General features: G+C 42.8%; 1 protein-coding gene across 1 annotated transcript in view; it reads left to right on the top strand.

Annotated features, from left to right (window-relative positions):
- The window catches only part of LOC124620561 (troponin C, isoallergen Bla g 6.0301), a 147,671-nt gene that overhangs the window by 88,196 nt on the left and 42,451 nt on the right, over positions 1-17,024 (top strand). Inside the window, exon 2 of the mRNA XM_047147078.1 lies at positions 14,854-14,881. Within this exon, the coding sequence (XP_047003034.1) occupies positions 14,854-14,881 (28 nt within the window). The remainder of the gene's footprint in view (positions 1-14,853; positions 14,882-17,024) is intronic.

Raw genomic sequence — 17,024 nt, 5'->3', positions numbered from 1 at the left:
GCGGAATTAGGACTGGCCAGAGTACAACGGTCTCCTATCTGCATTCTTTGCCTAGTGCTCTGCTTTAAAGCTCTGATTTGTGCTGGCTTTCTTTTGATCATTTGTTGGTCTATCTTGTCTTTGATATGGTCTTTGTAGGAAAGAACGATGCAAATATTATTGCAACACATTTGGTAGAACGTATAAGCGCCATAGGAATGCTAGACAAAAGATATCGTGAAGTACACTACAGATACAAAAACTGAACTAATACTGGCGAGCTTTGGAAATTAAATAAGCATGTAATGAGATCACAAAAGAAGGCACTTGATTGACAGCTGAATCTATAACAGAAATTCTCAGATGTTGGTTGGACGAATCGTGAGAGGTTCGAACATATCAGCATATTCTGCCACATTTGACATCCCTCCCTTTACTTTTCTGACGTCTTACTGTAGTACCTTTAGAGACTCAAAGTAGCCTACAATTCTCAAAGGTGTTCTAATTTGCTTGTTTTCGAGGAAATAGAGCGAATCCGCAAATTAAATTCTTATCTGCCTTAATTTCCAAGAAATTAAAGTACTTGCTGGTTTTCGTTTCGGAGGGGTAGATTTAGAGAAAGCTTTTGACAATGTTGACTGGAATACTCTCTTTCAAATTCTAAAGGTGGCAGGGGTAAAATACAGGGAGCGAAAGGCTATTTACATATTTGTACAGAAACCAGATGGCAGTTATAAGAGTCGAGGGGCAAGAAAGGGAAGCAGTGGTTGGGAAGGGAGTGAGACATGGTTGTAGCCTCTCCCCGATGTTATTCAATCTGTATATTGAGCAAGCAGTAAAGGAAACAAAAGAAAAATTCAGAGTAGGTATTAAAATCCATGGAGAAGAAATAAAAACTTTGAGGTTCGCCGATGACATTGTAATTCTATCAGAGACAGCAAAGAGCAGTTGAACGGAATGGACAATGTCTTGAAAGGAGGATATAAGATGAACATCAACAAAAGCAAAACGAGGATATTGGAATGAGGTCGAATTAAGTCGGGTGATGCTGAGGGAATTAGATTAGGAAATGCGACACTTAAAGTAGTAAAGGAGTTTTGCTGTTTGGGGAGCAAAATAACTGATGATGGTCGAAGTAGAGAAGATATAAAATGTAGACTGGCAATGGCAAGGAAAGCGTTTCTGAAGAGGAGAAATTTGTTAACATTGAGTATAGATTTAAGGGTCAGGAAGTCGTTTCTGAAAGTATTTGTATGGAGTGTAGCCATGTATGGAAGTGAAACATGGACGATAAATAGTTTGGACAAAAAGGGAATAGAAGCTTTCGAAATGTGGTGCTACAGATGAATGCTGAAGATTAGATTGGTAGATCACATAACTAATGATGAAGTATTGGATAGAATTGGGGAGAAGAGGAGTTTGTGGCACAACTTGACAAAAAGAAAGGACCATTTAGAAGGACATGTTCTGAGGCATCAAGGGATCACAAATTTAGCATTGGAGGGCAGAGTGGCGGGTAAAAATCGTAGAGGGAGACCAAGAGATGAATACACTAAGAAGATTCAGAAGGATGTAGGTTGCAATAAGTACTGGGAGATGAAGAAGCTTGCACAGGATAGGGCAGCATGTAGAGCTGCGTCAAACTAGTCTCAGGACTGAAGATCACAACAACAACAACGGGATATATCATTATTGTCAGTGAATCTTCTACTGTGTTCATCCTTTGCTATATACGCTGAAGGAAACTGGTATAGGCATGCGTATTCAAATACAGAGATATGTTAACAGGCGGAATACGGCGCTGCGGTCGGCAACCACTATATAAGACAACAAGTGTCTGGCGCAGTTGTTAGATCGGTTACTGCTGCTACAATGCAGCTTATTAAGATTTATGTGAGTTGGAACATGCTGTTATAGTTGGAGTACGAACGACCGGACACAGCATCTCAGAGGTGGCGATGAAGTGGTGATTTTCGCGTACGAGCATTTCACGAGTGTACCGTGAATATCAGGAATCCGGCAAAACATCAAATCTCCGACATCGCTGCGGTCGGAAAAAGATCTTGCAAGAACGGGACCAACGACGACTGAAGAGAATCGTTCAACGTGACAGAAGTGCAGCCCTTCCGCAAATTGCTGCAGACGTCAATGCTTGGCCATCAACAGGTGTCAGCGTGCGAAACATTCAACGAAACATCATCGATATGGGCTTTTGGAGACGAAGGCCCACTCGTGTACCCTTGATGACTGCACGTCACAAAGCTCTACGCCTCGCCTGGGCCCGTCAACACCGAAATTGGACTGTTGATGACTGGAAACATGTTGCCTGGTCGGACGAGTCTCGTTTCAAATTGTATCGAGCGGATGGAAGCGTACGGATGAGAAGACAATCTCATGAATCTATGGACACTGTATGTCAGCTGGGGACTATTCAAACTGGTGGAGGCTCTGTAATGGTGTGAGGCGCGTGGAGTTGGAGTGATACGGGACCCCTGATACGTCTAGATACGACTCTGACAGGTGGCACGTACGTAAGCATACTGTCTGATCACCTGCATCCACTCATGTCCACTGTGCATTCCGACGCACTTGGCGAAATTTCAGCTGGACAATGTTACACCCCACACGTCCAGAATTGCCACGGAGTTGTCCGAGGAACACTCTTCTGAGTTTAAAATACTTCCGCTGCCCACCAAACTGCCCAGGCATGAACATTAAGGGCATATCTGGGATGCCTTGGAACGTGCTTTTCAGAAGAGATTTTCAATTTAAATAATAAATTTAACACAAATATGCTAAATAAACTACCGAATTATGACTTTTATGAAAACAGTCGTCTTTTTATTTCTAATTAAGTATCGCACACAAATATACAGTTTTTATTGCAAATATACACTGAGGTAACTAGTCATGGGATAGAGGGATGCACACATACAGAGGGCGATAATATCGCGTACACAAGGTATAAAAGATCAGTACGTTGGCGACCTTGTCGTTTGTACTCATATGATTCATATGAAAGCGTTTCCGACGAGGTTAATGGCCGCAAGACGGGATTTAACAGACTTTGAAAATGGAATGGTAGTTCGAGCTAGACGCTTCAGGGTGATTTCGGAAATAGTTAGGGAATTCAATGTTCCGAGATCCACGATATCAAGAGAGTGCCGAGACACTAATTTTCAGGCATTACATCTCACCACCGAGAACAAAGACGACGATGGCCATCACTTAACGACCGAGAGCAGCGGTGTTTGCGTAGAGTTGTCAGTGCTAACAGACAAGCAACACTGCGTGAAATAACTGGATAAGTCAGTGCGCGACGTACAACGAAAGTGTCCGTTAGGACAGCTCGACGAAATTTGGCGTAAACGGGCTATGACAGCAGACGAGCGATGTGGCTGCCTTTGCTAGCAGCACGACATGGCCTGCAGCACATCTTGTGGTCTCGTGACCGTATCTGTTGGACCTTAGACGACTGGAGAACCGTGGCCTGGTCAGATGAGTCATGATTTCAGTTGGTGAGAAACGATGGTAGGGCTCGCGTGTAGTGAAGAATCCACGAAGCCTTGGACCCAAGTTGTCAACAAGGAACTGTGCAAGTTAATAGTGGCTCCATAATGGTGTGGGCTATGTTTACATGTAATGGACTGGTTCCTCTGGATGTTCGGCTAATTGGAGACCATTTACAGTCATTCATTGACTTCATGGTCCCAAAAAAAAGATTGTTTTGGGTTGGCAGGAGAGCCAACACCGGGTACTAGAGGAAGCCGAAAGGCACGCGTTTTAGCTCACGCAGGCTGGCGTGAGGTCTGGAACAGGACAAGGAAATTAGACTTTAGAAAAACGGACGCAGCTGGTGGAATACTTAACTTTAATCCATTAATGATGAGCGTCGCTCTTGACTGTACATGACTCAGTATCAATAGTAACTGGTAATGGCGCCTTGCTAGGTCGTAGCAAATGACGTAGCTGAAGGCTATGCTAACTATCGTCTCGGCAAAGGAGAGCGTATTTTGTCAGTGAACCATGGCTAGCAAAGTCGGTTGTACAACTGGGCTGAGTGCTAGGAAGTCTCTCTAGACCTGCCGTGTGGCGGAGCTCGGTCCTCAATCACTGATAGTGGCGACACGCGGGTCCGACGTATACTAACGGACCGCGGCCGATTTAAAGGCTACCACCTAGCAAGTGTGGTGTCTAGCGGTGACACCACAAAGATGTAATTTTTATGGATGACAGTGCGCCAAGTCACCGGGCCACACGTATACGCAAATGGTTTGAAAAACATTCTGCACAGTTCGAGCGCATGATTTGGCCACACTTGTCGCTCGACATGAATCGCATCGGACATTTGTGGGACATAATGGAGAGATGAGTTCGTGCACAGAATCCTGCAACGCGAACAGTTTCACAAATATGGACGGCTATTGGGGCAGCATGGCTCAATATTCTAACTGCTTGTTGAGTCCATGCCACGTCATGTTGCTGCAATACGGCGGCAAAAGAAGGTCTGACACGATATTAGGAGGTATTCCACGACTTTTGTCACTTAGTGTAAATTCTTAATTACCGATGTGTTAAGAAGTTTGTTAATAAAGTTTTTTTCAATTAAAAAAACATTATAATTTATTTTTGTCATCTTTACGTATCTTATTCTTCACATAAATGCACATAGACCAAGAATCTTTGTTTAAAAACTTGTCACTGCTGGCGGTCGCACCGGGCTGCCCGCGTGGTTGACAAGAACTTGATCAGAGTGCCACTCTGCCTGTCGAGAACTCGATCTTACTTTTGAATGTTAAAGATGCTCGGAGAAACTTCAAAGTCCATTTTCTCGACAATTTTTGAGAATTCCATGTAACTGCTTTGTGGGACTCGTATTTGAATTCTGAACCTCACGAACCATAAATATAAAAAAATACGAAAATCCGATTGCTATGTGGTCTCCTTGTAAGATAAAACATTAATATCAGGCTTTTTATACTAATGTTTTGAATCATTTCCGAAGTATCATTTTCAGACTCTGCTAAGAACATACCAAAGCGGACTCTTAGATTTGTCAGTACATTAACAGCACCACATATTGTTACTCTGTAGATGGGACTGATAAAACGTATGGCCGCTTTGTTTTAATGTAAAGGAAAGAACTAAAAATAAATACAATTAACAATGAAACAATTATTTAGTAAAGGTTCTATCCTCCTATGTATTTATAAATACAGTATCAAATTAAGAACATGATTTTATAAGTTCTATTCTAGTTAAGAAAGGCTCTTTAATTTTAGAGAAAGAAACGGAAGGGAGGTGGATAAACTTTCGATATGAAGTCATGGGCTTCAATAATTTCGTAATAGAAACCACCGAACTGTTACAGAAAGACTAAATACGGGGACGTAGAGAAAGTTAACATACAGCCTCTACGTCGTTTTCTTCCTCTACAGAAGCACTTTTGTAACTTATGTTTAATACATTGATGTAATTGGTTATAATTGAAACTGAAATTAATATTTTCTTTAATTGTGTGAGAACATTAGACTGTGAAGCAGTTTAATATTGGATCTCTCACCAGTTTTAATTGTATGTTGTTGTTTTTTTTCTTGTTTTGCAAATTTCGGCGAATAATGCGTCAAATGTTTCACAGTCATACGAAGTCACAGTCATACGAAGTACTATCGTGTTACCGATAAGCGAAGGAAAACTGCGTCGATGTACGGATGTTTAGAAATTTCTATTACTTTGAGAGGTTGTGACGAATATTGACTATGTCTAGAAATATACGATTTGACATTTGTAACATTAAAAAATCAGGTCAGTTATGTAAATTTCGCAACTGCGGCTGAGTCACAAACTGTTACATGCGTGAATCCCGCACTCGTAATAGCACAGGATGGCGGCGCGTGTTCGCACACTGCACGCGCAGGCAGACGTGATCTCGGCCGAAGATTCGGCAGAAGATGAATAGGACGGGGCGGCCCAGCTGTTTGGCCTCCGCGGTCGCCGGATTTAGCTGCGGGCGCTTTTTTCCTTGTGGAACGGCACGAATAGTCTAAATTACAAGAGACCAGCAGAATGAGACGAAGATTTGCTCGCACGAATCCCAGCCGCGGCCGGCGTGCTTCGACTGAGCAGTACCGGGGGAGTTCAAAACCGAACTTAGTTTTGATTTATTCACTACAAAGAAAGACACGTTTCCACTACTTGAGTCACGTCTGGACATTACGAGCTTTGTAGCCCTTTCAATAATATAATTGGGAAACTATGCAGTTGTGAAGGAGTTTGCTGCTAATAGTTCGTTCAACGAGACAAAACTTTCCTATTGGCCATTACATGGTATTTTATACAGTCTGTTTCGAGTTATCTTGGGCATCAGTCCTTAAATTTGCTGTTCAAAATAAGGAATACTGACAGCGATCCAAGAAGAAAACGTCAGTTGTGTCTATTTGACTGCTTGTGAAACCAATGGTGCCCATTACATTAAAAGATATATGACAAAAACAATGAGAAGGTGCAGTACATAAATGTCGTGTGACTAGGGCCTCCCGTCGGCTAGATCGTTCGCCGGGTGCAAGTCTTTAGATTTGACGCCACTCGACTTGCTCGTCGATGGGGATGAAATGATCATGATTAGGACAACACAACACCCAGTCCCTGAGGGGAGAAAATCTCCGACCCAGCCGGGAACCGAACCCGGTCCCTCAGGATTGACATCTTGTAGCGCTGACCACTCAGCTACCGGGGGCGGAGGAGGTGCGGTGCCCGATGTTAAGAGAGGCTACAGAACACCAACCCAATATGAAAGCAGACAAGACTGGTACGTCCTTGAAATTGTCAGTATTAACTTACGCTGTTCACGTTATTAGAATGGTGAACTATCCGTACAAAAACATCCAAGAAAAACTTCATAAACTCGTCGCCTAATTACTTTTGAAAGTTTACATTATGCAAAAGAAGGGTCTTCCTATAGGTGTCCGCAAAGGACGCGTGGAGGACGGGTGAGGGGGTGAGGGGGGCAACAGGGGTCACTTGTACCCATTCCCTTCTGGAATTTAAAAAACAGGGCTTTTTATTCATTACAGAATCCTCATACACCTCCAGAAGTGATTTCCAGTTATTCTGCTACACCTCTCGTTTAGCCAGTTGTAGAATTAGGTGGCTGATCGCAGTGAGATAATACTACGGATTTAGCAGCAGCTGTGTAACTTATGTATGAAATTTTTTCGGTCTCGAACGGATTAAAAACAATAGAGATGCCCATGCTACCAGGGACTCAATAATATAAAACAATCACATCAAATTAGTTGTTAATTTATAGTTGTGACATATAACTAAATACTGGCTCAAGCGCCAAAATTATGATTTAGAGGTAATCAATAATATATATATATATATATATATATATATATATATATATATATATATGTGTGTGTGTGTGTGTGTGTGTGTGTGTGTGTGTTTCTTCTACGTCATTTGGTTTAAGAACAAAATGATACCTTATTCGAAGAAACTGAAACGTAACATAAATAGCGACACAAGTACCATCATACCCATATTCATTCATTTTACAAAGTTCTCATAAAACAACTTAGTCTCCTCTTTTGCAAATAGGAACATTTTAGCTAAATCCCTTCTCTTTTTTTCAGACAACCTAGGTTCACAGTGTAGTGTTTCCAGTGGCATCTGTTGAACATCACAAGGCACACCGTTCCTCTTTCCTTGAATTCTTCAACTGCATTGAGATTTTACCAAATTTGTAGTACCCCTATCCATTCAGCACTTAGTCCGATCCACTGTTCGCATGAAATATGCACGGTGGTGAAATTCATATTTTTTCAGCAGCTGACTTATAGTTCGTAAAAATCTCTCTCTTGCGTACCAGTCGATGTGAATGACGTTGCGGGCGTAGACTCAATGATGAGGCTAACTAAATCTTTCGAACTCCACACATACTTAGACTCTTTCGGTTCTCAATGGGAGCAAAATCAAGATCGCAAGACAAGAGTCTCCTTTCACCAGAAATATATGTTCTGTTTCCGTAAAGTAACCCTTTTCTGTTAGGTAAGTAAACGATTCCATGCAAATGGTTAATTATAACCTCATAATCAGAACGATGCTTGTTGTCGATACAAAATTCGTTTCAATAATAAATCAAACGCATTAGAAAAATTTACTTTGATTCCAACCCTTACAATAAATGTTAAAGTGTCAGCAAAGGTCTACCTGGTGCTTGAGAGCTTCTTTAGCTGGAACCCCATTATTGTCTTTTCGAGTATATTCCTTACCCACGCGGCTCACTTTCTTTCTTTCATTTTGAGCACTACCTACACCTCTCTTCCTCCGTTTTGGCACAGTTTCCCTTTCCTTTTTGCTATACTGTGTATTATTTACAAGTAATGATTACTTCATCAATGCGCTGTTGTTCCAAACAAGCCACAGAGTTACTTCAATAGTCTGCAGCTCACACAAGTGCACACCAAGACACTAACAGAGAGTTGGCACGTGACTCATTATCTGAACGTCGATGTTGGTCTTAGACACGAATGCCATCTCTAGACAGTTGTATACTCTGTTTCCAGCTGTTCTGGCACTTACGTGAGAATATATGGTTTTGGATTTGTCATTTACAGTGGAATTTCACCAATAACTCAAATTTCCCTTTTTTGGCGCTTGATCCGTTATTTACATACATGCCACAATTACTGATAAAGGTAATCACAGACTATATTCTGATACGAAAATATTTTTATTCAGCTAACATGCACATGATCCACGTTGTGGAGATTAATAAATATCGTTTTTCCTCAATACTCGGCTTATCCTTACCAAGGAAAGTTTCACCCTTGGTGTCATAAATCAGTACCGTAACGTTCATCTAAAGTATGTGTTTGTTAGCATACACGCAATCCCTACTGTACTGGAGACGGTACACAATGTTCGCTAGCGGTAAGCAGGTTAGCCCTTGTTAAGAAAACAGAGTTCTGACATCTGTAAAAACTATTCAGCTGTAAGTTACTTTGTTTAATCACAATTTATTCTTATCCCTTCCGTTTCTAACTAGTTCAACTAAACAGGAAGGAGAAGTGTATTTATCTACGGTGATCGCAAATAGAACCGATCGTTACTCCAAACGCTACAGGATCCAGTTCCAGATAGCAGGGGCTAGGTATTTTTTTTTAGGGGTCATCTTGCAACAGTTAAAACAAACGTTCTGCAGCCGTAATGCCGTGTGCGAACAGTGAGTTCATGTCGAGACGAAACAGCTCACCATCAACAGGGAGAAAATAAAAGAAGTCGCGATTCCCGAGAACAATAATAGAACTCTAGAAACCTGCCGTTAGCCACTAGCTTCCAAGACAGAGAGGGAATCTTTCAGGCTGCTAATTAACAGTAAAAAGTATAAAGAACAGTGAAGCTGGATTGTGGACTGGTACCATACGTACGAGGACTAGGTATGTCAAGAACCAAAATCTGACATTTTGGATATGATGCTTTCTTAAGTTATGTAATTTGCCACGACTAGAATGACAGATACACCCCGTTCCTTTATCGGAGTAGAGCCTTCCTCTTGCTAGTAATCATTCACTGAGGAGACAATGCAGGAAGATCTGCAGCGGATAGGTACTTGGTGCAGGGAGTGGCAACTGACCCTTAACAAAGAAAAATGTAATGTATTGCGAATACATAGAAAGAAGGATCCTTTATTGTATGATTATATGATAGCGGAACAAACACTGGTAGCAGTTGCTTCTGTAAAATATCTGGGAGTATGCGCGCGGAACGATTTGAAGTGGAATGATCATATAAAATTAATTGTTGGTAAGGTGGGTGCCAGGTTGAGATTCATTGGGAGAGTCCTTAGAAAATGTAGTCCATCAACAAAGGAGGTGGCTTACAAAACAGTCGTTCGACCTAGAGTATTGCTCATCAGTGTGGGATCCGTACCAGGTCGGGTTGACAGAGGAGATAGAGAAGATCCAGGGTTATTTGGTAAGCGTGATAGCATTACGGATATGTTTAGCAAACTCAAGTGGCAGATTCTGCAAGAGAGGCGCTCTGCATCGCGGTGTAGGTTTCGACAGGGTGCGTTTCTGGATGATGTATCGAATATATTGCTTCCCCCTACTTATACCTCCCGAGGAGATCACGAATGTAAAATTAGAGAGATCCCAGCGCGCACGGAGGCTTTCCGGCAGTCGTTCTTCCCGCGAACCATACGCGACTGGAACAGGGAAGGGAGGTAATGACAGTGGCACGTGAAGTGCCCTCCGCCACACAACGTTGGGTGGCTTGCGGAGTATAAATGTAGATGTAGATGTAGAACAGTCATGAGATTCTAACGTCGTGCCGGACCCTCGTTTACCCGGCGTAGCGCCGCAATGCGCCATGGCATGGATTCAACGAGCCGTTGGAAGTCCCTGCAGAAATAGTAAGCCATGTTGCCTCTATAGCCGTCCATAATGAATTGTGAACGTGTTGACGGTGCAGGATTTTGTGAACAATCTGACCTCTCGATTATGTCCCATAAATGTTCAATGGGGTTCATGTCGGGCGATCTGGGTAACCATATCATTCGTTCGAATTGTCCAGAATGTCTTTCAAACCAATCGCGAACAATTGTGGCCTGATTACATGCGCATTTTCATGCACAAAAATTCCATCGTCATTTGGGAACATGACTACCATGAATGGCTGCAAACGTTCCCTATGCAGCCGAGCATAACCATTTCCATTCAATTGAATGTCCCATGCGTCTACCTTCAGCCACCATTGCGCGTTCACCAAGTCCGTTAAATCGCGTCGTGCGGCTGTAATCACGTCGGAAATCTTTTCACATGAATTACTTGAGTACAGTTACGCCAGTGCACTGCCCTTTTACACCTTGTGTACGCGATACTACCACCATCTGTAAATGTGCATATCGCTATTCTACGACTTCTGTCATCTCAGTGCGAAATCTAAGCATATGGCACTATTTTCGAAGAATGTAATAGCTTAATCGTAGCTATGAGGGCCACATTTAACTATGAGTAGGTCTTTCCTCCTAATCTCTGTACGTCCATTTTTATACAGGTGGTTGTGGGACCTCGGCTGTCCATTACGAAAAGTAGAACCAGAACACCTTCAGCCATCCAGGTTTCCAGTTGTTATTTTATTTGAGAAACCAGTTTCAGAGCTACACTATTTCATCTTACGGCCCCTGATCGACGTGTAGGAAGAATCCCACCTCTGGTCTAGTCAAAGTAGGGACCAGCGTTCAGTGAGTGGTATCACGAGGATCTCTTCTTGTCCCTTCGATCATCACTTGCCAACTATTCGGCAAGTGACGATCGAAGGGATCTCTGTCAAAGATCAACGGATACCAGTCACTGGAGTCTGTCACTATTTTGGAGGGACCAGAGGTGTAATTCTTCCTACACGTCGGTCAAGGTGTCTGAAGATTGCGTAATGTGGTGCTGGAACTGGTTGCTCAAATAAAGTAACTGGAAATTTAGATGCCTTATGGATGAAGGATATTATTATTATCAACAATAATAGCATTGTTATTTATTGAGTAATTCACTTTAACATGATACATGATTTAAACAGCACGTCATTACTATGTCAGTTCTCCAAGAACCTTTTTGCAAACGTTCAGCGCAACTTCTTTCTAGATTTGCCAGCAGAATGAAAGATACAGAATTAAATACGAGGGCTACTTTTTTCCAGCCTCCGATCGATCGCAGCATGGAAATCACAGCGAAAATCAAAAGTGTTTATTGGCACCTATTAGCTATACCTTCCAGCAACTCTCTTCATAGTCGCCCTTCTGAATCGGACATTTGTCATTGTGTTGTTTCAACTTTCCAATGTCCTCGTCACAGAAGCCAGCCGCCTGTGATTTTGACAGTTCTCTACGCTGTTCTGCAGCTCGTTGTCTGTGCCAAAATGCTGTCCTCATACACAACGGTTCATATGAGCGAAGAAATGTAAATCAAAGAGAGCCTGGCTGTACGGTGGATGATCAGACACTTCCCATCGAAAACGCTACAAGAACGTCGTTGTTCCACCTGCATTGTGCGGCCGGGCGTTGTCATGAAGAAGGAAATTCGTGAAAGTTATTTTATGTGGGCTGCATGAAATTATGAAAAATCAGACGCTATTCTTCTAAGCATCTCTATACCCCCAGTGTGCGCTCAGAACTCAAAAGTACGACGTGAATACGACAGATAGGCATACTAGAGACACACATGTTTATAAGACAAACAATTCAGTCATGACTCTCATTCACGATGAAGCACCAGAAGACATATAGCGGGTACAAAGTAGCAAAATAAAAAAGATAATAGAATAAATTGGGATGAATAAGAGCCCCTTATGGTTCTGTTTAGTGCTTCATTCACTGTTATCAATGCTCCCTTCAACCGGATATCGATTTGCAGTCAAAAAAGCTTCAACGGCCTAAGCTATTAAATCAGCTGATGTATATGAACTACATTCAACTGTATGCTTCTATAAGTTCATAGGTGAAACATCTTCCACAAATAATAAAAGCATTCTCTAAGAACACATCATTTGCCAGAGACAAATGCTCGAAACTGAATACAACGACGGACAAGATCTAAACTACTTGATGTGAGATGGGTGATGGTACCATTACTGAGGTTATGAATACGACGCATGCAATTACTTAAGCGTCATTTAAGCGAGAAGTTTAATGCGTATAACATCAAAACAACCCAATATTAAGTTTTTTTAAATTTTTTGCCATCGTTTAGTTGTCTAATGTGACAGATCACTCCTTTTGACTAATGAAGAAATATGGTGGTACATTGTGTGTGTTCTTGCTCGACAAAAGAGTCATTATTCTAGCCATAAGCAACGAAACTTGTAAATCTGATTCTGAAACTGGCATTTAAGGCACATATTGTAGTTAGATTTAGAGGTTTTTGCAAGATCCGAAGTACATTCACAGCGTGTAAAAAATTGTTTCTTTTAACACTGTCAAACCGTTTTTTGAAGTCGACAAATCGTGAGTGTACTTCCTGATCATATTACTGTTTCTTTCCTTTGTGTATATATGTCAACCATAAATAGGACTCTTCGGAAATTGCTTGCGCATTATCAAGAATATGTTCAATTTGAATTGTGAGTTAAGAGTTTTGTTCGCTGTGTGTAGCAGTGAGGTACTTTTGTACTTGGCAAATACGGTAGGATTGCGTTTTTGTTGATGTACTGGGTATACGAGAACTTCCTTTTGGTCTCTAAGTAGTCATACATTTTAAATATTTCTTGCTACAGATTTTCTATAAAAAGGAAATTCTGAGTTTTATAAATTTGCAACTATATGAAATTAGTGATTGTAGTCTTATTTTTTTTAATTTTTATCTTGTACTAAGTATGATTTCATCAGAGGGGGTACCTCTACAATTGGATCAGATGTTTTGATTTTCAGTTTGTTACTTTGATGTATTGGTATTATTATACTTGTTATTATTATATCTGTTATAGTAACTATCACTGAAGTACACGCTGTCATTTTGTCATTTGAGTAATGACCCTTTTTAAGGATTACAAGTATGATGTAGTGATTAATTGGTCTGTATCGAGATTCATCTGATCAAAAGACCCCGGACAGCTATTTGTGGACATTAATATGGGTGTGCCGACCCTTTGCACTTATAATTACTTGAACTGAACAAGAGACACTTTCGATAAGATTTCTGAATGTCTATGGAGGATTGGCAGCCTATTCTTCCGCAAAAGCCCAAACCAAAGAAGACAGTGATGTTGGACGCTGGGATCTGGAGCGAAGTCAACGTTCTAACTCATCCCAAAAGTTTCCCGTCAGGTTCAGTTGGCGCTCTGGTGAAGCCTATCCATTGCAGGAACATTATTGTCCACAAAACCATTGCCCCACAGATGCTGCTGTGTGGCATGATGCATTCTCATGCTGATATAATCATCGTCTTAGAAATGTTCCTCTGCTTATGTTGTGCACAGTGTTGTAAAATATGTTGATATCCTTCCGTAGTTACCGTTCTCGTAAGTGGAATAGAGGGATCATCCCCCAGGAGATACATCCCCTTACCGTAACCCAACCTCCTCCGTAATCCACCGTTGATACTACACATGAAGGCAGGTAGAATTCTCCAGGCGCTGTTCCAGCTGATTGCCACAAGGTACAGCGCGATTCATCACTCGAGATCACTCATTTCCAGTCATCCACTATCCAATGGCGTCTTTTTACGCCACCTGAAGCGTCGCTTCGCACTGAGTACATGAATGTGTGGCTCCCGAGGAGCTGCCCGACCAGTGTATCCCATTCTTTTTAACTTCCTGCCCACAGTCATTGAGCTAACTGGACTTCTGCTAGCACTTTGAAACTCACTCCTTCCGCTGAATTCATGGGAATTTTTATTTTACAACCTCACTCCACAATGTTCGACAGTCCCTGTCCATTAGTGCGCGAGGTTTGCAGGTCTACCTGGTCTTGCTTTAACTATGATTGTTCATTCGCTTTTCCTCTTCATAACCACTTCACCAACAGTCGACTTGGGCAGCTTCAGATGGGTTGAAACGTTTTGTTGCTCAGGTAGACATCCAATGACTAGACCGCGTTCGAAGTCACTGAGCCCGCCTGTCGGACCGATCCTGTGCTTACTGCTTCTCTACTGACAACATAATTCTCCCACACCTACTTTTATACCGGCAGGTCCGCCTCTCGTTACATCTGTCGGTCAGTTCCGCAGAGACTTGTCCGATCACTTCTGATCAGAAAAGTGTTCGTTGAATAATTCACATCCCGAAATTTTGCACAAGACCTTAATGTGACATGAATGTATGTTGAGCTGGTTGCGGTTGAGTCGCAGAGTGTGAGACACCGCTTTCCTTGTGTTGCAGGAGGACCTCCCACCAGAGCAGATCGCCGGTGAGTGGCTGTCGCCGCCGGGGTGGAAGGGCAGCGGCGCTCCCTGATGGCCTGCCCCCTTGGCTACTCGACTCACCCCTCACGGAGACCGAGGTCCTTGGGCGATTAACACGTCGTGCGCGTCTCTCCAGCAAATATTACAACTGTGACATCTGGTATCGCTGTATCAAAACTACACTGAGGTGACAAAAATCATGGGATAGCGATATGTACATATACAGACGGCGATAGTATCGCGTACACAACGTATAAAAGGGCAGGCTATTGACGGAGCTGTGATTTGTACTCCGGTGATCCACGCGAAAAGGTTTCCGACCTATGGCCGCACGACAAGGATTAACACACTTTGAACGCGGAATGGCAGTTGCAGCTAGACGCAAGAGTCATTCCAACAGTTAGCGAATACAGTTTTCCGAGATCTACAGTGTCAAGAGTTTGTCGAGAATACCAAATTTCGGGCATTACCCCTCACCGGGCACAACGGATTCCACTTATCGACCGAGAACACCTGTGTTTGCGTAGAGTTGTCACTGCTAACGGACAAGCAATACTGTGTAAAATAACAGTCGAAATCAATGTGGGCCGTACGACGAACGTATTCGTTAGGTCAATGAAGCTAGTGGGCTGTGGCAGTCGGCCGTCGACTCGAGTGCCTTTGCTAAACACACGAAATCGCCTGCAGCGTCTTTCCTGGGCTCCTGATCATGTCTGCTAGACCCTATACTGCTGGAAAACCGTGGACTGGTCAGGTGAGTCCCGATTCCAGTTGGTAAAAGCTGATGGTAGGGTTCGAGTGTGCCGCGGACCCCATGCTGCCATGGACCCGATTTGTCAACAAGACACTGTGCAAGCTGGTGGCGGCTTTGCAATGGTGTTGGCTGTATTTACGAGCAATGGACTGGTTCCTCTGAGTCAAATGAATCATTAACTGGCAATCTTTATGTTCAGCTGCCTGGAGATCATCTGCAGCCATTCATATCCTTCATGTTCCCAAACAACTGTCATATCACCAGCCGACAATTGTTCGCAACTGGTTTGAGGAACATTCTGGACAATTCGACCGAATGATTTGGCCACCCAAATCGCCTGTAGTGCAGCAACTCGGCGTGGCATAGAGTCAACAAGTCATTGGAACGATCCTGCAGAAATACGGAGCCATACTGCCCCTATCGCCCTCAGAACTGCGAAAGTGTTGACGCTGCAGGATTTTGTGCATGAACTGACCGCTCCATTATGTCCCATAAATGTTCGATGGGATTCATGTCGGACGATCTGGTTGGCCAAGTCATTCGCTCGAATTGTTCAGAATGTTCTACAAACCAGTCGCGAACCGCTGTGCTCCAGTGACATGGCGCACTGTCATCTGTAAAAATGAAGTCCATGAATGGCTTCAGATGGTTTCCAAGTAGCCTAACATGACCATTTCCAGTCAGTTATCAGTTCAGTCGGACCAGAGGACCAAATCTATTCCATGCAAACACAACACAGACCATTATGGAGGCACCATGAGTTTGCACATTGCCCTGTTGACAACTCGTGTCCATGCCCCCGTTTCATCAGCGCCACACTCGAACCCTACCATCAGCTCTTACCAACTGAAATCGGGACACATCTCACCAGGCCACGGTTTTCCAACCGTCTAGGGTCCAATCGATATGGTCACGATCCTAGCAAAGGCCCTGCAGATGATGTCGTGCTGTTAGCAAAATCCACTCGGTTTGGTCGTCTGCTGCCACAGCGAAATTTCGCTGCGCTGTCCTAACGGATACGTTCCCCGTACGTTCCACATTCATTTCTGCGGCTATTTCACGCAATGTTGCCATCTTTTAGCACTGACATCTCTACCTAAACGCCGCTGCTCGTCGGCCACTGAATTGACCGCAGTGAGAGGCAATACCGGAAATATGGTATTCTTATTTTTACTCTCTTTATATTTTGGATCTCGGAGTATTGAATTTTCTAATGATTTCCGACACGGAATGTCTAGCTCCAACGACGATTCCGCGCCAAAGTCTATTAATTTCTATCGTGCGGCTGTAATGTCGTGGGACACTTTTTCACGTAAATCACATGAGTACAAATGACAGCTCCGCCAATGCACTGCTCTTTTATAACTTGTGTACGCGACTCTGCTACTATCTGT

The sequence above is a fragment of the Schistocerca americana genome, chromosome 1, assembly GCF_021461395.2.
Source record: "Schistocerca americana isolate TAMUIC-IGC-003095 chromosome 1, iqSchAmer2.1, whole genome shotgun sequence".
Classification (NCBI taxonomy): domain Eukaryota; kingdom Metazoa; phylum Arthropoda; class Insecta; order Orthoptera; family Acrididae; genus Schistocerca; species Schistocerca americana.
This window is presented reverse-complemented; position numbering and strand designations above follow the sequence as displayed.